Source organism: Dermacentor variabilis, chromosome 8, assembly GCF_050947875.1.
Source record: "Dermacentor variabilis isolate Ectoservices chromosome 8, ASM5094787v1, whole genome shotgun sequence".
Lineage (NCBI taxonomy): Eukaryota > Metazoa > Arthropoda > Arachnida > Ixodida > Ixodidae > Dermacentor > Dermacentor variabilis.
The window spans coordinates 126,554,525-126,577,176 of NC_134575.1; the positions used below are offsets into that span (position 1 = coordinate 126,554,525).

Consider the following 22,652-nt stretch of genomic DNA (forward strand, 5'->3'; position numbering starts at 1 on the left):
TCGCCAGAGATGTCACGAACACTAAAAAAATTATCAACTGTGGAGGCCGACTGAGTGACTATAGATCGACCTTTTCTACAACCGCGCTCGTAAACGGGCAGTATCCTGTGTTCAACAAGGAATTTCTTCAGGTAACTTACAATAACATGCTCCAACAGCTTACAGCACTGACTGGTGATAAAAACTGGGCGACTGCGTGTAACCAGCAGGCGACTCTGTTTTTTCTATATTCCATGTGGACAATCACACGTGGGTGCGCTATGCTTAGTTTCATGCACCTCCGGAAATAAACTTTGAAAGTAGTGATTAACATATCAAGGGTAATCTATGGTATCAAGGGTATATCTACGGTACAAGGGTCCGTCAATGTGCAGTCACCAACCGTTATTTTCGGTAATCCTGTTCTAGTTTGGTCAAGAAATCGCCAGAATTTGGGAGGGTCGCTTTTCTTAAACTTTTCAAAGCCCTTACTTAAAAGGTTAAATTTGGCTTGATTAATCTTAGTCAATAAACGATTCCTAAGATCAATAAAACTCTCTGTTCCGGTTTTAGCGTTCTTTCTCAGTGGCTTCACTTTGAGATTACAATAAAAAAGCTGTCTGGTTATCCATTGATTTGAATGACGCTTCCAAACACTTTCCTAGGGTGTAAAATTTTCGACATAGTACTCCCAGAGCATTAGTTACTTTCCCAGAAATTTCACACAAGCATTGGCCAAGTGGAAACGAAGGTTTCGATAGTTCCACAAAGTTGCTATTAAAATGTGACTTGATTGGTTAAAACGAGACTCAGGCGCTACCTATTCTGGCGTGCGTGTTGCCGTGGGAAACCGATGTGCTGTCGAAATGAGCACTTATTCACGAATGTTTACGTAGGTATTTTTGCACTGAACGCAAAACTGTACGCGCTCGCGAAAGTCTAAAGCGCCCGGGAGTTAGCTGTCGGAATAAGCTGCAACAAAACATTACAGGGTCCCCGGCAACCATTGTTTATTTCTTGATTTGTTGACTTATATGGATACCGTGAAGTAAAATCGATATTCTGTCCCGTCACGGAACACTTGTAATGGTAACAACACTTTTGCTCTGCTAGACTGGCGCCAGTTGATGTGGCGGAGTGAAAGGGCACTTTGACTCTCAAAGTACAAATCTGAAAGAGCAGCGCAGACAGAAATTCTGACTGCCGTCATGGTCGAAATGTAAACGTTTAACTACGTCCAGTGTGCTGCACACCACACACAATGCGTTTCTTACCGCTTAAGGATCCCAGTGATCCACACTATGAAATGTTCATGTTATTTGGCCTACATTACTTATGGCTTAGTGGAATGTATCACAGGCACACTGAGCCACCACGAAGCGCTCAGCCGTTTTGTCAGCAATCTGTTGCCTACGTTCGCAGTGTGTACGCTGCACAAGGAACAGTGCTGCACTAGACGCCTTTATTGGACGCATGCACGTTCTGAGCTGACTTTTGAGTGCGTTTCCACAACCTTAAATTTTTGTAGTGCTTCGTTTTTCTTAGTTTGCTGAAGATTCTGCTCCCATGTAACGAAGAAAAAAATAGGCCAGGTACCGTGGTGAGATACATGGTTCAGAAGCGTTAGGTCGTATGTTGAAATCACCGGCTCAGAACCTCTCATTTTTTACTGCTCACTTTTATATAATCCTAAAGAGCTCTCTGTTGACTTTTTAATGAGATATTGATCAACAGCAACAGAATGTCAGGCTACAGGCAGCCAGACTACACACGTCAGCCAACAGAATGTCCGAAAGTACGACAGACTGAAATTTTCTGTTGTTTTTCAACTGGGATATACGTTCACTCAGCTTTCTAATTGTGAACTACATTTCTGTTATAATGACAAAAAATGTCATCTGAGGTATACCTCATCCTTTGATCTTCGTGTCCGTATGACCTTGTTTGAAAAACCAGTCTTCAATTTAAGATTAGAGGCCGAAGTGCAGCTGTCTTAGGGAAATTGTGTTTTTGCTGTGAAAAGTGATTTGGCGGCCTGTAAACAAAACGACACTTTGTAGGTGACGATACAAATAACTATCCCCGTTGGTGAACAAAGATTTATTTCACTTTCTATACAGCAAGTGATGTGTAATTCGGCGAGCTTGGAGGCAATTTCTATACGTGAGCGGGCCGTTCACGCATGACGAGGCTTTCGCCTTCTGGTTTAGATACGCAATGTTCCTTGTCGCTGCACTTCGTAGTCTGTAAATTAGAAAGCGCTGACGTTAGTACAGGTGACTGGAAGGATGCTGACATGGATATTGTTTACTCACGTGAGGTTCCTTTTTCGACGCATAACCCCTGATCTTCTCCCATAATCGCACTAAGGCATCATTGCATAGCCTTTTCTCCTCTCTTTCCTGAATTTCGCCTGTAGCGCAAACGAAGAAAAATGTGTTTGTAATATATATATATATATAATATATACTTCGTTTCTAAACGTGTTGGCATATACAGACAAAAAGCACAAGCGCTTTTGTTTATCGCCGTGTTTCCCACGGTTCAGTTCCCGGAACGTTATTCTTCACTATGAAATTTTTCGCTACGCCTGCGTTTTAAAACGCACCTCATGGGCGCCCGCTCCTGCGTTGAGCGTTGACGTCATTGTCGTAACTGAGCAAACGGACACAGCGCAAACATGAAAGAGCGAACGCGGAGCGCAGCGGGGGGGGGGGGGGGCGTCACCTAGAGGCTGTCTTTCGTGATATGCCGATTAGCGAGGCATTCGCGCCACACGTCGCTTCCTTTATGCCGCGCTAGACGGACTGTCGGCGCTAACTACGGTACTCGCACCGTTCTTTCTTATTCAAACCGTGTCCCTACATAACCATAATCCGAAATATTGACACGGATACTTCACTCACGTATAGAGCTGAGCTCAAATTTTGCAACAGGGAATATCGTAATCATCGGTGGATATTTCATTTTGCCTCCATTGAACGTGATAGTGCCACCGCATTACTTATGGAATCCTGATCTGTAGCTTGTTTCTACACGATCTAAGTGAGCGGCCACACCAGGTGCACTCAAAGCGCTGCTGAATATCTGCTTTCTGTATATTGTAGCTAATGGTTTTGGAGACTACTACTTCCAGTTATGAATACGTTAGAATTCATTGGTGGTACCCAGACCCGTCGCGCGATAAGTGTAATGTCTTGTATCGCCACAAGAATGCGTAATTTACAAAATTAAGACATTTAATCGTTATAATAATGTAAATGTATAGCACTGGTAATTTTATAAGTGATAACTGAAAAGGGGTTTCATAACGTTAGGCAGCAGGCGGACGGACCGCACGACGGGCACAGCAAAGACAGCTCGCGATCTGCGCTAGCACCTCCCGCACAGAAAGTAACCCATTGCTGCGTGCGTTGCTTCATCCCCACAACATTACACGAGCGGCGAAGGAAAGCCATCTTGGCGACTCAGGGCGACGTGAAAATGAGGGGGTCATGATATGCCTTCAGGCGGCTCACGTGGACCACCTGGGGGCCAAGATGACGCTTGTCGTAGGATGGGTTAATCGGCTCAATAATATAGGCGATGGTAGATAGGCGCTCGACGACGCGATACGGGCCTCGGTACTTGGGGGCAAACTTACGAGTCATGCCGGGGGAATGAAACGGTATGCGGAGCCAAACAAGGGAGCTGACGGCGAAAGCTTGTTCAGTCAGATTGCGGCCATGGCGATCTACTTAAGGGGCATGGTTGTCCGAAGTAAAAGAGCTCGCCAGCTGCTCACACTCTTAAGCATATTGAGCCATTTCAGAAACTGGGCTGCATTCGGAGACGTCGGACGATATGGCAAAATGGTGTCGAGTGTGGTGCTTGCATTGTTCGCAGCCATACGAAATAAATAATGGGCAAAATCTGGTTGCCGATTGTGTCGCGGTATTATTCGCGTAATTGATGCAGGGGAGAACGACACTCCAGTTAGAGTAGTCAGAAGTAATGTACATGGACAGTATATCTCCCAGCGTGCGGTTAAAGCGCTCTGTTAGTCCGTTGGCCTGCGGTTAATAGGCTGCAGATGTGCGGTGAACTGTACGGCATGAACAAGGAAGCTCCGGAAGGGCATCGGATAAAAGCACACGCATTCTGTCCGAGTATTTCGCGTGCTGCGCCATGATGCTGACGAAATGACGTAAGATGAAGTTCTTAACGTCACGAGCACCAGCCGAAGGAAGCGCAGCCGTTTCCGTTTACCGTTAGGTGGACGACGGCGACGATAAGACATCTGTTACCGTTGACAGAACACAGATGGGGGCCATAAGGATTGATTCCGACACGATCGAAGGGGCGTGCAGGACACCGTAAAGGCTCCAGGAGACCACGCGAATGGGGAAAAGGTTTCCGTCGTTGACACAATTAGCAAGACCGAATGTATTTGCGGACATATGTGTACATGCCACGCCAGTGATAGTGTGGGATGTCATGTCTGCCGAAGGACGAATCCCCACATAAAAACGTAACGATTCTTTAATCGGCTAACGATGGCAGCGGTCGGGCATACCAACGCTACGTTCGTCCAAGTAGCGGAAGGTAGAAAGTGGTCCCTCTCAGGCAGGCAGCCTGTTTTTATAGCCACCGTCGATGACGCTTACCTCGGGTGACGTGGCGGTGGCGCTATGTTTTATCGACCATGCAGTCCAGCGTGCAGCTGTGTTATGCTGGGCCAGATGATAAGAAGACGAAGGGTGCGCAGAAATATGCGCGGAGTGTGTCGCCACATCACCCCCCCCTCCCCCGCGGAGTGGAGAGCCGTCAGGGCTTGTAAAAATCTGGGCAGCGTACCCGACGTCCGCTGCGTGTAGTGACAGGAGCAGGCTGCTATGTCGGCGGTCGTGGATGCACGTCTGTGGATGCACTGGTATTACCTGGTTCGGCGGAATCGGTGTAGGCCGGCTTCAGCCGGTCGATAGAGAAGCGGACGGCGTTCCCTTTAATGCGCATGGTGAAGGTTTTGTCGTCGCGACGGAGAACTCGGTAGGGTCCGCTGTAAGGTGGCTGTAAAGGCCGGCGGACGGTGTCGTCGCAGAGACAAGTGTGCGAGCACTTTTCCAGATCCTTGAAGACGAAGGGGGCGGTCTTGCAGTGGTGAGCTGCAGGTGATGGACGGAGGGCGGCGATGGGCGTCGGAGCCGGGCGATGAAATCGGTGGGATCTGACGTCGCGGTGGTGGATGGCGGTGCAGCAAGAAATTCGTCTGGGAGACGGAGGGGTTCCCCGTAGACGAGCTCTGCGGATGTAGCCTGAATGTGGGGCTTGAAAGTGGCGCGAAGACCTAGGGTGACGGCTGGGATGGCTTCAGGCCAGGTTGTGACCGGGTGGCACATGATGGCTGCTTTGAACTGTCGGTGGAAACGCTCGATCAGCCCGTTGGCGCATGGGTGGTAGCTTGTGGTCCGCGAGCGTTCGAACCCGATGGTCAGCCCGAGCAGCCGGAAAAGGTGCGGTTTGAACTGTCGTCCTTGGTCGGTGGTGACGTCGCGGTGAGGGGGCCCGAAGCGGGCAATCCAGCCGGCGAAGAAGGCGGAGGCAACGTCTTCTGCAGTGATTCCCTCGAGGGGCCATGCGTCAGGCCATCGGGTGTACCGATCGATGGCGGTGAGGCAGCATCGACAGCGTCCAGCTGGAGGAAGGGCCCTATGATATCAAGGTGGACGTGTTGAAACAGACCAGGGGTCTGGGAGAATGCGCCGAGTGGTGAAGTGACATGCCTGGTGACTTTAGCGCGCTGGCATTGAATGCAAGAGCGCGCCCAGGTGCGGCAATCCCGCTGCATGGAGGGCCAGACATAGCGGTCAGCCACGAGGCGTGTCGAGGCGCGTCTGCCGGGATGGCTGAGATTATGTAGCTGGTTAATGAAGCCACGGCGATGGGAAAGGGGCACGTAAGGCCTACTTCGTGCTGTTGATATGTCGCAGTAGATAGTCGTTGTCGATGCAGGTATGGAGACTTGCTGCAGCTGTAGCGAGGACCCGCCCTTAAGAAGCTCCTGCAATTCGGCGTTCGTGTTCTGAGCCTTGGCGAGGACATCAGCTCTTATGTGGGAAGGGCTAATAGCTGCGACACGTGAAAGCGCGTCGGCGACCACGTTGTCCTTCCCGCTGACATGTTGGATGTCGGTGGTAAACTGGGCAATGAATGAGAGCTGGTTCTGCTGGACCGGCGGGAGTTTGTCGCGGCGTTGAGAAAAGGCGTAGGTCAGAGGTTTATGGTTGGTGTAGATAGTGCAGTGCTGTGCTTCGAGAATATGGCGAAAGTGCTGAACTGCTTCGTATATCGCCAGAAGTTCTCTGTATTAAGCTGGCGAACTCGACGGGGCGGGGGTCGTGGTTTCGTCGGTGGGACTGGCCGCAGAAGGGGTCGTTTTGCGAGCTGAGAGTTTCTTGGAGAAGAACGCCAAGGGATGCCAGGTGCCGTCTACGCGCTGCCTCAGGGCGGCGCCTACGGCGATGCTAGAGGCGTCCGTGAAGACCCCCAAGGGAGCGTCTCGCACAAGATGGGAGAGAAGGGTGGCGGTGCAAAGAGCAGCTTTGCATTTTTCGAAAAGTTGCGTTAAAGCCGGTGTCCACGTGACGGGTTGGTTTCCTCGTAGACCAGCCAAGGCATCATGGAGGGGAGCCTGGTACTCGGCTGCGTGTGGCAAGAAACGCCTGTAAAAGTTCTGCATGCCGAGGAAACAGCGAAAGTCTTTAGCGGTGGTTGGTTGTGTGTAATTTTGCATGTCTGAGAAGCGTTCAGGTAAGGGTCGAGTTCCCTCTGATGAAATTTCATGGCCGAGGAATTTGACGACTGAAGCAACGAGCGTGCTCTTTGGGACATTGACGAGTAGGCCGTGGTAATCGAGGCATTGGTAAAGCAAACGAAGGTGCCTGTGGTGTTCGTCGGTGTTGCGGGAAAAGACCAATATGTCGTCAAGATAGACGAAGCAGAAGTCAAGGCCGCGGACGACTTCGTCGATGAAGCGTTGAAAGGTTTGTCCGGCGTTCCTCAGGCCAAAGCTCATGAAGGGAAACTCGAACAAGCCGAAAGGAGTAATGATTGCAGTTTTCGGGACGTCGTCAGGATTGACGGGCATCTGTGTGTAGGCCTTGACCAAGTCTAGCACGGAGAAAACGTGGCAGCCAGAAATGCAATGGGCGAAGTCCTGTATATGGTGAACGAGGTACCTGTCCGGAATGGTGCGGGCGTTGAGGGCACGGTAGTCCCCACAAGGCCGCCAGCCTTCGGTCTTCTTCGGGACGAGGTAAAGTGGCGATGCCCATGGGCCGTCGGAGGGGCGGGCGATTCCCTTCCGGAGCATGGCTTTGAACTCTTCTTTGGCTATGCGCATGCGGTCCGGGGCAAGGCGACGGGCGCGGCAGAAAACCGGAGGTCCTGGAGTGGTCCGAATGTAGTGCACAGTGGTGTGTTGCACATTACGTGGCAACCCGCTGCGGCGCGTCAAACCGGAAAATTCGGCGAGGATGGCGTGGTACGGTGAATTATGTTCCACACTGAGTACCTTCATGCTTGGCTGGTGGGTAGTTGTTCGCTGTCCTGGCACGGAATGTCCCATTGTCGCGTCGATGAGACGGTCGTGGGGGCAGTCCGGAAGGAGTTTGTAGTGCGCCAGAAAGTCTGAGCCGATGATTGGCTCGGTGACGTCGGCGATGACAAAATTCCAATGAAGGTCACGGCGTAGATTTTTAACTGGACGTGCAGGCGGAGCGAGCTGTAAGTTTTGATTGTGGACCAGTTTGCCGCGCTGAGCTCGAAAGACGTAGAAGGACGGGGACCTTGCAGAAGGGCTCGCGGGTAGCAGTAAATGTCGGAACCGCTGTCGACAAGGAACCGCTGCTTCGTAATTTGGTCAGTGAGGAAGATGCAACGGCCTCCAGGTTGGCAGCTCACAGCCGTGGCTACGAGCTGCCGTTGGTGTGTCCCTGATGTCTAGCGGAGCAGGGTGGTCCACATTGTCGTGCTCTATCCCCGAAGCGTCGATGGTAGCAGTATCGGTCGTCGTCACCAGGCTGCTGTGACGGAGTAATGTTCTGGCCACGGCTTTGCGAGTGGCGCATCGGCAAGTGTCGATGCAGTTGTCGTTGAATGGAGCTGAGCTGTCGGTTGATATCGTCTATACGGAGCGCAAGCTCCATGGTGTTCAGTGGTGCGGCGACAGCCTGAGCGGTGGGTGACAACGGCGGCACAAAGACCTCAATGACACGATCAGTGATCCCGGCAAGTTGGTCGAGAGGTAGCGTAAGGTGAGCCTCGAGAATTCCCTGGACGTGCGGTGGAAGTCGTTGAACCCAAAGAGTTCGCAGTGACGAATTCTGGACTTCCATGTTGCCCGTGAGAGCACACATGTGGCGGAGGAGCTGCGAAGGCTTGCGCTCGGCGAGTTCTGCGGACTGAAGTTGTCGCACCTTCTGGTCTTCCGAGAGTGACAGGCGGCGAATGAGTTCAGTCTTGAGGTGTTCGTAAAGGTTGGCCGTTGGTGGGTTGGCAAGCACATCTCGGACCTCGTTGGCGTAGCGGGCATCGAGGTGGGCGACGACATAGTCGTAGCGGGTCCGGTCTTGCGTGATGTGCGCGAGGCGGAACTGGGCCTCAACTTGGGCGAACCATACCTCGGGTGAGTCGGCCAAAAACGGCGGACGCTTTACAGCGACACGACAGACGCCGTGCGGCGCAGCATGCGGGATGCCATCTGCCGGGGTTGTGACGTCCTCGGCGGAGCCGGCAGGATGATGCTGCACGGAACCATTGAGCTGGTCGTGCCGTTCTTGAAGCTGTTGCTCTTGCTTCTGGATCTCCTCTTGCTGCGTGTGAAGCTGTCTGTTGAGAAGTTCCAGCTGTCGTTGAAGGGCGTCTAGTTCGTGCATGGCGATGCGTTGTTGTTCGTTGTCCGGGTCACCAGATGTGAGATGTCATGTCTGCCGAAGGACGAATCCCAACATAAAAACGTAACGATTCTTTATTCGACTAACGATGGCAGCGGACGGGCATACCAACGCTACGTTCGTCCCAGTAGCGGAAGGTAGAAAGCGGTCCCTCTCAGCCAGGCAGCCTATTTTTATAGCCACCGTCGATGACGCATACTTCGGGTGAAGTGGCGGTGGCGCTATGTTTTATCGACCATGCAGTCCAGCGTGCAGCTGTGTTATGCTGGGCCAGATGATAAGAAGATGGAGGGTGCGCATAAATATGCGCGGAGTGTGTCGCCACAATAGCGTTGTCGGAGCCGCTCGTGTGTTTTCAACGCACCAGCCTGAGCATGTTGAGTGTCAGCATGAATATATGCGCAGACAGCGGACCGCATGCGGCTAGGGATGACTAGCAGCCAATTACGACCCTCCGGATGATAGTTGCGACAATAGTATAGTTCGTCCCGCATCGCAATATGCGTGGCTTGGCGGCCATGTGCACGTGGGTTTGCAGACGTTGACGGAACGGAAGGAACATTCAGGAGGGACGTGATTCAGGGGTCTTCGCACTTCAGAAAGCATGCCTCTGGCGGTAAGAGCAGCCAAGGCAAAGGCACCAGTTGAATGCGGTTGGGCAGTCGCTTTCACGGGAGATCTGTAGAGCGCATCCGCAATAAAGTGCTTTCTCCCCGGTCGGCGCCCCAGGCGAATGTCAAATTCTTGCAGGCGAAGAGTCCAACGTCCAAGGCGACCAGGAGCACATTTCATGGATGCCGACAAACACCGTGATTGGTGGTCAGTCCCCACATCGTAAGTGTAACCGTATAAGTAGGGATGAAACTTCTTTGTTGCCCGCACAATAAAGAGACACTGTTTGTCAGTTACCGATCAGTTGGATTCCACCTGGGTGAGGGCACGGCTAGCATAAGCGGCAATATACTCACAGAATCCGGGTTTGCGTTGCGCGAGTACTGCAACAAGACCGACGCCGCTGGCGTCCGTGTGTACTTCGGTTGGTGCAGTCGGGTCGTAATGGCGCATAATGGTGGTGAGGTAAGCAGACGCCATAAAGTAGTGAAGGCATCGTCGGTAGGCGTGTCCGATTGGAAATTACAAGGGCTAGCAAAAAGCTTCGTAAGTGGTACTATGATGGAGGCAATGTTCTGGACAACACGACGAAAATACGAGCATAAGCCCACAAAGCTGCGCAGTTCCTTTAGGATGGTCGGCTTAGGAAACTCCGCCACGGCCCGAAGTTTGTCTGGGTCAAAAAGAATCCCATGTTTTGAGACTACATTATCTATTATGGTGAGCTGGCGAGCCCGGAGGTGACATTTCTTCAGGTTGAGTTGAAGCCCTGTGTTGGTAAGGCACTGAAAAATTGTGCGCAGATGGGCGAGGTGCGTCGCGGAATCCTGGGGGGGGGGACATGACAACGTCATTTGGATAACACAGACATATCTGCCATTTTAGGCCGCGTAAGATGCTGTCCATCATTGGCTCGAATGTTGCTGGCGCATTGCAAAACCCAATGACATCACTGAGTTCGCACAGACCATCCGGGTGACGAACGCAGTCTTTGCATGGTCACACTCGTTCGTCGGGACTTGGCAATAACCCGAGCGCAGGTCGAATAAACAGAATTTGGCGCCTTTTAGACAATCTAGGGCGTAGTCTATGCGGAAAGAGGGTAAACATCTTTTCTAGTAATTTTGTTGAGACGCCGGTAATCCACAAAGAACCTCATTGACCCGTCTTTCTTTTTTACCAGCACAACGAGGGATCTAACGGAGAACAAGAGGAAGGCTTGATGACTCCACGCTTAAGCACGTCGTTAATTGCTCCATCATTACACGACGCTCTTCCGGTGATGCACGGTAGGGACGCTGTTACAAAGGGGTGTTGATTCCGTTGTCCGTTCTGAGAAGAACAGTGTTTTTTCGATCTAATGATGCTTGGTGGAAGTGAAACGAACTGCTGAACTCGTTGAGAAGGGTAAAATGCTGCGCACGTTGATCCGGAGTGATGTTACTGTCGATGGAAGGGAGAAATACGTCCGAGGACACGTCAGCGGATGCAAGATGCGGCGTCAACGCGTTCAGCTCAGGCTTTGGACTTGGCTCGAAGAAATCAATAGACACGATAACATCATAGACGACTGACTGAACGTGGCCAAGCGTGTATTTACGGCGTAAAGTGAGAGGGCATGAGGTATCCTGGTGAAGTTCTAGAACGGCAAATGGCAGTGACGCATGGTGGCGGCGACTGAATACGGTACACGGCGTGCACAGAACTGTGGCTTCAGAAGGGGCAGCACAATAAAGAGGAACAACGACGGCACTGAGCCGGGGGCTGGGGGTGGGTGCGATAGTGTCACCGGCCACGACAAGCTTGTCAACACTAGGTACGGTCACATGGGCCGAAGGTTCGTCGCCAAACACGAGACAGTTCCACCTGAGAGCGAGCGCAGTCTATAATGGCGTAATGGCACGAGAAGGCCCACCCACAGATCATATCATGTGAACGTGAAGTCAACACAATAAAATCAATGTTGTACAGTGTGTCTCCAATGACGATTTTACCCGTGCAGGCTGCAACCGGATTAATTAGCAGTGCGCTTGAGGTACTGAGGGAAAACGCTGCAGGTCGGGTTGTCACTTTGTGAAGAGCGTGGCAAAGTTTCTGACTAATTACGGATATAGTGGCACCGGTGTCGACGAGTGCAAGAGTTTGAACACCTTCAACAAGAACTTCAACAATATCGGCGAGGCACAAGCGAGGACTTACACAGGTCGCCGGCGACGCAGCTCGTGCCTCCGTAGCTGCGGCAGTCAGTTTTTCGTCACAGCACTGGATCGGAGATGCATAGCTGACAAAGAATGGCGTCGTGGTGAGGGTGAGTGACGGGAGAGGAAGCGATGAAAGGCGAAGTCAGGCTGATCCCCTCCAGCGTACACATCAGCTGGCGCGTCCTTTGACGTGTACACTCTAAAATATGTTTACACCCTTTCGAGTCTATATCTGCCACACAACGATAATTGTCATCTGCCTTGCTTGCATTTCCTTTCTTGAAAACACCACGCCCGCTACTTTCCTGCCGAGAATGCTGCGTCACACTGGGTCTCTTCGACTTTCGGAGTTCTGGCAGCCCACTGGCAGCCAGATGGCAGCCAGGTAGTTCCGGTTCTGACAGGAAGTCACGTGGGCTGGGATCCCAAGACAACCCGAACCTGCCCGAAGTTTGCAAAATCGAACGCCGGTCAGCTGGCCAAACGTAATCATGCTACCAGCATGGCAGCGCCCGGCGAGGCCGGCGCGCGCTCGGCGTAGTTGGGCCATTTATGTGTTGTCAGCTTGAATATATATAGTTGCATTCAGGAATCCGGTCACTCTCGCGCGATTTCGCGCGACTCGGCGCAGGACGCGTACTGGGCCTACCTCGCCTCGCGCTGCGCAACCGATGGCCTCCGACGCGGCGGACTACAAGACGCGATATCGTGATTGTATACTCGAAAGCGATAGCTGGAGCATCCCTGCTCGCAGCGATCACGTCGCCCACCGGCGACATTGAAGAGTTGGCGCTGTGTCATCACAAGACATGAAAAAGCAGGCTATCGGTTAGGTCTCACGTGCATAAAATTTCGCGCCTAAGTGTTTGGGCTTCGATTTCATAAAGTTTGTTGTGGCTGATGGTGGTTCTCATTTTGACCCTAAGAAGCTGGGGACGCGGCTGGCGCATAAAAATGCACGTCGCCTGTGACCAGCGAAACGTTTCACACGAAAAACAATATTGGTCGCAATCATGAGAGCAATAAGCCAATGTACGTGTGTCTAATGTACCGTGTGCAATCAGTGTATTCTTAGATACCACCTAAGCATATGACGGAGAGACGGAGCGAACACGGGCTAGCTGCAAAGCCTTCGCTAACTGCAGAGAAAGGACATGATATACATACGCGAAATATGTGAAAAGGAACGCCACCAGAGAAAGACGAACCCAAATTATACCGCAATGTGTGAATGAGCGTCTACAACTTGCGTGGAACACGATGCAGATAACATGCACGCATGAGAGAGCGACGCGCTGTTCACCGCCGCAAAGAAGCAGTCAGGGTCACAGACACATATACACACACACAGGAAAGCTTCAAACGGTTCACCACGGCTCGTATCACACCGCTTCGCCATGCGGAACGGAGCGTTAGCACATAAAATGGTAACGCTAGAAGTAAGGAAATCCGAAGATGAACGTAGACAGTTGGCTGAGCGAGGTAAATGTAAGTACTCAAGCGCCCGCGTTGCAAGCCGTGAAGTCCTCGCAAAGATGGTGGCGAGCGCCCATCGCCACTTTTAGTCGTCTGCTAGGCAGAGAACTTCCAGAGAGCAGCCAGACCAAAATCGTCCTGGCAGGTTCTGGCAGCCCGCGGGTAGCCAGAACCGTCCAGCCCGAGCAAAACGAACCCCCGGCGGAAGTGCGCGGCGCGGTGGGCGGAGCAACCCGAGAAAAACGAAGACGCTCTGGCTGGCTCTGGCAGCCGGCGGGTAGCCAGAAGTGGAAAATCGAAGAAGCCCACTGCATGCCGTTGGTGACTGGGAAGTACCGGGCTCGCAGCGTTAAAGAAAAGAAACGCGGCAAGACAGATGGCGATTATCGTTTTGTGGCAAAAGCAGATACAACCTTTGGGGTGTATCTACTCCACATCACGATAATCGTCATCTGCCTTGCTTGCGTTTCCTTTCTTGAAAACGCCGCGCCCGCTACTTTCCTGTCGGGAGTACATGGTCACGCTGACAACGCGCATGCCGTTCGTTAGTGGGAAGTACCGGGCTCGCTGCGTTAAGAAAGGAAATACGGACAAGACAGATGGCGATTATCGTTTTGTGGCAAAAGAGTGTAGGCTGTAGTATTAGCCCGGAAAGAACAGTCGCGGTAGCATGGTGCATGCGGAGCTGCCGCGAAGTGCTGAGGAAACAAGCATGCAACGTGACCTACATATCGGTTGGTTCTCAGCAGTGCGCCTCGTATTTAAGATGTGCTACTGTGCACCAGGGAATGGTGCCGGTGGCGGTCGGAGACGATGAGGGGCCAACGCTGGCAGTCGACGCGACGGCTGTGCAGCGGCAGCTGCGTAAATGAGTTGTGCGGCAACATGTAGGCATCGGCTGAGAGGCGGGCGGCAGCACCTTGGAGATCTGCTGCTAAATAACTTTTGCGATAGGTGGCGCTAGGTTGTGCGCAGGCACTTCTGGAGTCGGCTGATACGTCAAACACGATAGCTGCCGTGCCACTTCCTCACGCACATATACGTTGATTTGCCACAGTAAAGTACTGCAGTTACCACCTATGGTTAAGGCCGCAAGGGAATCGTCTGTTGTGGTTGGCCGCCGAACTAAGACGCGTTGTTTACGTATCTCCTCAAATCTCTGGCCCAAGGTTGTAAGCTCCACGAGAGTGCGGGGATCCTTGGCCAGCAGCATTTGAAAGGCGTCGTCGCCAATACCTGCTTAATCTTCTCTTGCTCGGTCAGGAAAGGATTCAGACGCTTACACAAGTCAATCACGTCTTCTATGTAGGTAGCAAAATTTTCGCCCTGCTGCGGCGCGCGTCCGCAGAGGCCTTGTTCGGTGTGGAGTTCGCGCACGGCTGGGCAGTCCAATGCGTCTGCGAAGAGTTTCTTGGACGCACTTGATGTATTGAAGCCGGACTCGTGGTTGTGGTACCCCAGGCTTGCGGCGACTTTGAGATAAAAGGAGACACTCTGTAGTTTCGACGGGTCGTCCCACTTATTGTGGACGCTCACCTTTTGGAATGTCGTCAACCTATCTTCACATTATAGTCATATGTTCCACTGAAGAAAGGAGGGTCGCGCTGGCGCAGTGCGCTGGTTACGAAAACCTGCGGGGATTGGGCGACGGCATGCTCGTTGGTTTCGTCAGGCCTTGTAAGGGCAGTTGGTAGCTTCCGATTTCAGAGCTACAGGTTCGAATACCCCGCCCCTCCACCACTTTGAAAGGGGGTTTACTAACTTTGGACGGCAGGTGGAAGGACCGCACAACTGGCACAGCCAACACAGTCTCAGGCGGCGTCAACTGCTCGCGATGTGTGGTCGGACGTCCCGCCCAGTGTCCCATTGCTGCGCGTGTTGCTTAATCTCGACTACATAAGCAACAACTCAAACAAAAGAAAAAAAAACGATAAGAAAGTAATACAAATGGAAATGTACAGCGCTGCTAAGAGAATACAAGGGGCCGCATAAAGTAGGGGTGGGTCAGCTGAAATTTGGAGGTGGATGAACTTGAAATTTGGGGCTGGGCGAATATTATTTTTTTTGGGGGGGGGGGGCGCAACTTAAGTTTGGAGATCGCCAACATGAAGTTTTAGGGCGGGCTAACCTAAATTCAGGGATGGGCCATTTGAAATTTGGGGGTGTGCTGACGATACATTAGCAGTTCGCACATCAGATGCAGTGGAGACCAGTGGAGTTTCCGCATTCTTTTTGTCTTGACAAACCGTCATCAAAATTCTTTTGAATTCCTTCGAGCTCATGTTTAAAATACTTTTCTTTATTTCATGTGATTGTTTCGCTGTATTTCTGTCTCATTATTTCTTATGGACAGAAAGTAAAATGTGCCGAGGTCACTATATATATTTTAAGATGAGTGAAATTCTAGCACCTTATCATTTTCTTTGGAGATCCCACCTCTACCGCGTGTTTTGTGTGTGTGTTCTGAATTGCTTAAGAATAGATAAGATAAGATAAATAAATGATATAAGCTTGATTTCCTTTACCACTTAGCACTACGTTTGAAAATGATTTTATGTATCAATAACTAAAATGTTTATACGAATTAGCCTAATTAGCTTCATACCACAACAGCCTTGCGGTTGAAGCGTGGCATCCAAAGAGGCTGATAAGCACTTGTGAAATAGCAAAAAACTCTGCCCGACAAAACCTTTTGCCTAATAAATTCCGACCATTGCACGTAGAAAAAATGAAACAGAAAAGCTGAAGAGCGCAAATGTCACGCTTTTATTAGATGCCCATGAGTGACGCCCCATCTTGCGTCTCACTCCAAGCGAGTTTCCTTATCAAGCTGCATTCTCGCTGGCTTCAAGTTTGCCCGGCGGTGAGGCGAAACGAGTCTCATTGGTCATAAGCGAATAAAATATTTTTATTCTATATTTAACAGCTGTGATCCAATAACTCCGTTATATATGTGTGTTTGATGATAATTTTCATAGATAGTTCTGTGCACTTTTTAAGATGCTCTTGAACGGGTGACATCTCCATTTAAGTGGCTATTATTGCTATAGTATTTTCTTGACTACAGTACTATAGAAGGTGTCGCCTGTGATTTGTAACCCTGGGAGCTTATTTTGCACGTTTTCCTCTGTATCACTACTGTTTCATTCATCTGAATGATTGGCTGCCACCACTCATTTCTCTGACGTCGCTGATTACGATCCCCTTCTCTTGGCACCCATTCTGTAATTCTGACAGACCAATGGTAATTCACTGTGCGCGTTACACCGCCTTCCCAGCTACATTTCTTTCTCATAATGCGAGCTATTATATCGGTCACTGCCGCTTGCTCTGTAATCAACGCCACTGTCTTGGTGTTTCATAGCGTCTTCAAGAGTCACATATTTGTCAGTTTAGTGCATATGTAGATACCATAAAAGACGGACAGAGAGAGAGAGAGCTACCGTAGCAGCTGAATCTGTACACTATCACACGTGTGATAAAGAGGTGGGTTAGGCTGCCATCGGCACCGCTACACTTACTAACATTGTCACCAATTTAACCTTATTTACGTTAAGTCAATGTAGCACTTAAACTTCTATTTTCCAGTGATCTTATCGAAGGATTCTTTGTCTGTTGGATTTATATCGTTAGCGCTAGAACCGCATTTTAGATTAAAATGCAAAACGTACATACTAGTACAAGATGAATAAAACATTTTTGCCGGCTATCATTACAACGGCGCATTAATAATTCAGTGGCAAAGCTAGAAACAAGAAAATCATATCTATTTATTAAGAAAGTAACATTGTCACTACCCCGTGACGAGTCTTTTAGCAACTATAAGTGTCACCCATCTACAAGTGTGTAGAAGTAAGTAACGAGGTGATGACAGCCATTATAGCCTCACATGGATACCTATTCTGAATAAAGTTGCAAGTTGCTGATTTGAAAATACGGTGCTTGTTTACCTGCACCCTATTGTTGGTATGCAGGAGTTCCATTATGGATATCCTATTTTCACTCCCACAGTATTAGCGAGAACGTATTACAGATCCCATCATTGAACCGTAGTTTCGCGGATCGTGTAATACTCTGTCAACCAAAAAGCTGAAGCTAAAGGACGCCTCCCACCGCAAAAAAAGAAAAAAGAAGGATAATAAACTATTTTTACCTGTAACCGCACTTATAAATACTGCAATGACAATAGTTCCGATGAAAGCGAAGAAGCTGCTCCAGAGGTATGACAGGCGAAAGATGAAGAACGTTCCTGCATTCCTAGAATGATACAGCGCCAAAATGCCGAATTAGAACTCTAGACTTTCTGAATGATCAAAACAATGTTTTAAGCTATAGCTGCTGCTTGGCAAATGTAATATTGGACGCCATTAGGACGACACTTAAAGGGAAGCTGAAACGGTTTTCGATTTCCATGAATTGCTGGGTTTGGGAAGAAGAGACCTAATAATTTACTGTTCCGAATTTTTTTTCTTCGTTTTGTTAATATAAGAGGCGGAAATCGCTTTCTAAATCACCCCCGCGGACACGCCCCCATCGCTTCCCGGAGCGCCGGGTGAGGTGGTTGCCAGAGGACAGAACCGGCGAGAGTGACGTCACGCGCGGGGACCGAGCGGCCGGACCAGCGTGCTGGCATGTGTTGGCATGCCTCTTTCCGTCCTGCGCTTTACTGAACGACGCTACGAGAGATTTGCCGCCGCCGCCGCCGCTCACGTTTGTTTTCTTTTGCGATTTTCGTAAATTGTTCTTTCGTGAAGCTGCCCGTCGCGGCAGGTTCACGTGTATGCTCGCGCGAGCAAACGCCGCTGGCACGCTGCGAAGCATAGACGGAAACGCGCGCAGTAATAAATTTTGGTTACCGGACTTCGTGCGTAGCTTTCACAGCGTTTCACCTGAGGTATGAAATGGAGTATAGGCTTGCCTAGTGACATTCGACGTACGCTTGCAGCTATCGTGTTTACCGCACGGCGGTGCTAAAACTGCCTAATATCTTTATGTCAACACTAGCATGGAGCACGCATACCGATTCTTGATTGAGCCACAATCCCAAAGTCGTCGAACCATAGTATGAATATTGCACATATAATACCTCTGGCCATCTCTGGATGTGTATGATAAGCAACTTCCATGACTGTACCTCGCAGCACTGCATGTGGGTGCTTTGAAACGCGGCACTTATGATCGCGATCGTGTATAAACACTCAAAAAACCGCGGGACTTTAGACAAGCAGCGGCAAGGTGCTTGACATCGCGGAATTGCACCCGTATTTGCAATCTAATGAGAAGTTAGTGCTTCGGCATTCTTCCAGCAGGAAGTTCCCAGTGACACATTAGCGCATTTTTTCTCCCGTCATTGCAACGTGCAGCTACATGAAAAAACAACAAACGTACCAGCTAAGATTTCCAACGCGCGAGAACGTGCACACATCGCTCTCGCTGTTGGCACACTCAACATCGTCGTTGCCGCAGTTGCCGCCATTGTTTTCCGTATCGGCTGTCGGTTCGAACATGTACGGCGAAAATACAAGCTGTCCGAGACAGCGAGAACGTTCCATAATGCTTACAACTCAGCTGTGAAGCCAGACCAGAACAGCGTGCTTACACTCTGAAGCAGTGGCGCCGACCGGCGACTGCCGCGAGTGCCGTCACAGCGGCCCCGACCAATCACGGGCAACAGCGGCGTTCGCGCGATATCCTGAGGCGGTGGTGCGCATTTTCATGAAAAAACAGCCGCTTGCGCTTGTTTCCGCCCTTTTTGAACCAGATATTCGTGTTCAGGGGACTCAAAACTGCAGAATGCCGTAGAGAAATCATTTTTTTCGAAAAGTGTTTCAGCTTCCCCTTAAGCTCGAGGCGAGCGGAATATCTACATCCACGTCTGTTGTAGACCCATAAGCGTTTTATTTAAAGACCATAATCCTTTTGTTGAGCACAAAGTTCATTCAATAAAAACAAACAAGAAATGTTGAATTCAGTTTTTCAAACAGCACTGTTTAGGGCTTAATTTTTACCAGAATTTTTTGAAATATGTAAAAAAGAAAAATTTGCAAAGGCACAAGTTTCATGCAACACTGTTCCCCATCAATTGAAGGCATAGCGCTGCGTTGACGGGGACATGAAAGACGACAGGACGAGCGCTATCAACTTAATTTTATTTCAGAAAAGCATGGTACTTATATCGGCTCACATTACCCGCCGTGGTTGCTCAGTGGCTATGGTGTTGGGCTGCTGAGCACGAGGTCGCGGGATCGAATCCCGGCCACGGCGGCCGCATTTCGATGGGGGCGAAATGCGAAAACACCCGTGTGCTTAGATTTAGGTGCACGTTAAAGAACCCCAGGTGGTCGAAATTTCCGGAGTCCTCCACTACGGCGTGCCTCATAATCAGAAAGTGGTTTTGGCACGTAAAACCCCAAATATTATTATATCGGCTCACACGAGTGAATATCATCGTACGCGCAACCCAGCATTTGCCAGATAGCTCATTTCGTTTCTTCTCAGAGAGACCTACAGCGCGCTGACGCAGTTTGCACCTTCTTTTTCAATGAAGCTTGCTGCTACAATGTCCCTTGTATCTTTGTCTGCATATCTAAACCCCACTATAGAATCATTAAAGAGTGGTTTACAGCCGCAATCAAACACAATGCATGGATACACGTCCATCTCGATAGCCATTCCATTTTTGTTTGTGTTCTCCTTAGCCTGTCATTGAGGCATCTGCCTGTGTGCCCTATGTATACTTTGCAGCACGTGAAAGGGAAGCGACATACGACACCTTGAGCGCAGTGCACAAACGGAGCCCGACGGTTCTATGCGCAGCCTCAGCGCGTCTTTCTCAGCAGATCGGTGGCCTTACATATGCTTGATAGCTTTTGTGGAGCTGAAAATACGACGTCCACTCAAATCTAAATCGCCCTGATATGTCTAAGAGAACATAAAGTCTATTATTTGCGACGACAATATATCACTTCAGTCCCATGGTGGGCTTGCTATTCCAATAGAACGAATAGTATTGCTAGAGTAGTGACTTCTTTCACGCCACCTTAACTACAATAAGCTCTTGGCTTTACAAAACTTCGGCATATTTTGCCACACAGGGAGAGTACAAGGTGATGCCCTAAGGACCGTTCGAAACGAGCGCATCTTAAGCTTATCCATTCAGAAACAACGTTGGCTGGCTCTTGGCAATTTTTGCATGTTCACTGCAATGTTATTTGTAAATTCATACAAGTAGACGAAGCGGCATTGTGGCCAGCTTGTTCCATGACTAGCCGTAGTGCTTGTTCACTTCCAACCAAATAAGGTACCTAGCCGTCAAAAAAAGAAATGTTTCTTTTTCTAATAAAAATAGAAACTGCTGCATATACTTTGTTATATACACAACCAAAAGTTCTGGTTCTAGCATACTTACTCGATATTTGGTACTGTCGAGGTAATGTTAAGTGCTGCAAATGTGCTAGTTTGGTTCCCAGGGCAATAGTTAAGAGACACAGGAAGCCTTGCAGCTCTTGTTCCTCCTTTGATAGCTTCAGCCATGTGCCACAATTGGTAGACAACCATCAAGAGCGTCGCCACGCCGGCGCCCTGCATATTCATAATTAAAATACAGGAGATTATTTAATGTTTCAATGGCCATGAAACTGCCACTGAAAATCAAGCCAGAAGGTACACATCCTTTCTTGCGAACCCTCTCTATATTTCTCAATGTTTCATAGTAGATTCCCCTTAAGAACTCTCACTGCATGTGTATGCAAATTTGCAGGTAACAGACGTGACTCACCACAATGGCAGTTTACAGTAATATTCTCTCTTGAATGTCAATACAGTACGACTAAAATCAGAGCGATATAACAATCCTGAAAATGTAAATGGAAAGGAAAGCCCGGCAGCACCCATCTCACGATGACTCGGCGGTATTGCATTTAGAATTTCACCAACATAGCGACACAACGCATTACTGCTGTCGAAACGAGATATGCATGAAACGTGCATTGCAGCGGTACTTCTCTTTCGTAGTTCATTGAGAGTATTGGTAGCGATTAAGCGGCGGCGCCGCGCAGCTTTCGTAACGCTGACGAGATGCATGGAGTGGCGAACGCGGAGAAACGCGCCAAGCGGCAGCCGGTATTCTTCTAGTTCGCGCTTTTTGTAAACACGCTGGGCCATCCAGTGGCGCTACCGAGAAGTCCGCACCTGGCCCCTGAGACGAGAATTGTGGCCCACGCCGAGAATCGTTCCCTCGATTGCGGCACACCAAGTGGCAAATACAGTGTGAGCGAAGTTGGTGAAAGGTTCATCGAAGACCTACCCATTGCAATGATGGTGCAGCTCGCTAAAACAAAACGTTGGCAGAAAAGGCGTTCATTGAAAATCGGCCCATACCCAGAGCATTTGAGGCCCAGCTTACTAAAGCGTGGGGTTGTCTTTGAGGAACCCGCGTGGCGTGAGGTTCATTCCGCTGAGCATCGCAGAAACCTAAAGGATCTTCATTCTCATTGTAGAGCGGCTTAACCTACGGGCACGTACCCAGTGAGCCAAGCTGGCGTCAGAAAAGCTCACTGTAGACCAGCACAGACCGTTTGGCACATACCCAATAGCCCTATTCGGCGTCAAAGAGATTCATTAAAGGGCGGTGCATCCCACGTCCCACATCAACATCGAGCCACGTTGGCGGGAAACAAGTGCGTTGAAATGTTGCATGTACGCACACATTGCCCCGTACTCAATGACTCTAGTTGGTCCGAGAGTTGATTTCGTACCTTCATCCTTCAGCAGAGCCAGTCCGATGTTTTACCCCTTAGACCACGTAATACGCAGCAACCCAGGTTGCCAGGAAGGTGGTTACATATAAACATAAATAGAAGGATGGATAGTTAGCCCCAAAAGTCTGTGAAGTATCCAAAGAATGCTAACTCACTAAAAAACTGAGTGAGGTTGGCACGATTTTAGGCACCTGTTTGTGCACTATTTTCTCCAACCCCTTCTTACCTGTTTTTGCTATGCGAATCAAGCAGAATAAACTTTTATTCTCCCTTCCCCCCCCCCCAAGACAAACGTTTGATTGCTTTCATTTTGCTGAAGATTATAGTTGGTTATCAGCTTCGCTATCTGTGCAGCTTGCTTTATCGCATGACTATTATTAAGATTAACCTTTTTATAAAAAATCTTCCTTCCCTTTTCACCCTGTCACAACCCTTGTGGGGAATGGTGGATGACTGCTGTTTGTTCTCTGCTGGTTTGCCGAGCAGATAATCTAATGGGAAATTCTGCATGCGCCAATAGGTATGTGCCCAATCCTGGGTTATCCGCCACAATAGGAATGTGACCGTGTGTGTTTCCCGAATCTTGGAAAATTCTTGTGTTTCCCGAGTGGAAAAAATGTGAGGAACTCGGCTGTACAGAAGTGCACTTCCAACAGAACCACCGTGTGGGGATAAAATGGACGAAATGCGAG

At 49.7% G+C, this 22,652-nt stretch overlaps 1 protein-coding gene across 1 annotated transcript in view; it reads right to left on the reverse strand.

The window, feature by feature from the left end:
- Window positions 1-2,066: 2,066 nt before the first annotated feature.
- LOC142590571 (sodium-coupled monocarboxylate transporter 2-like) overlaps window positions 2,067-22,652 on the reverse strand; it is a 183,409-nt gene continuing 162,823 nt past the window's right edge. Inside the window, exons 12-15 of the mRNA XM_075702856.1 lie at window positions 20,610-20,782; window positions 17,355-17,458; window positions 2,295-2,392; window positions 2,067-2,223 (exon numbers count right to left, since the gene is read on the reverse strand). Of these exons, the coding sequence (XP_075558971.1) occupies window positions 2,137-2,223; window positions 2,295-2,392; window positions 17,355-17,458; window positions 20,610-20,782 (462 nt within the window). The 3' untranslated portion in view covers window positions 2,067-2,136. The remainder of the gene's footprint in view (window positions 2,224-2,294; window positions 2,393-17,354; window positions 17,459-20,609; window positions 20,783-22,652) is intronic.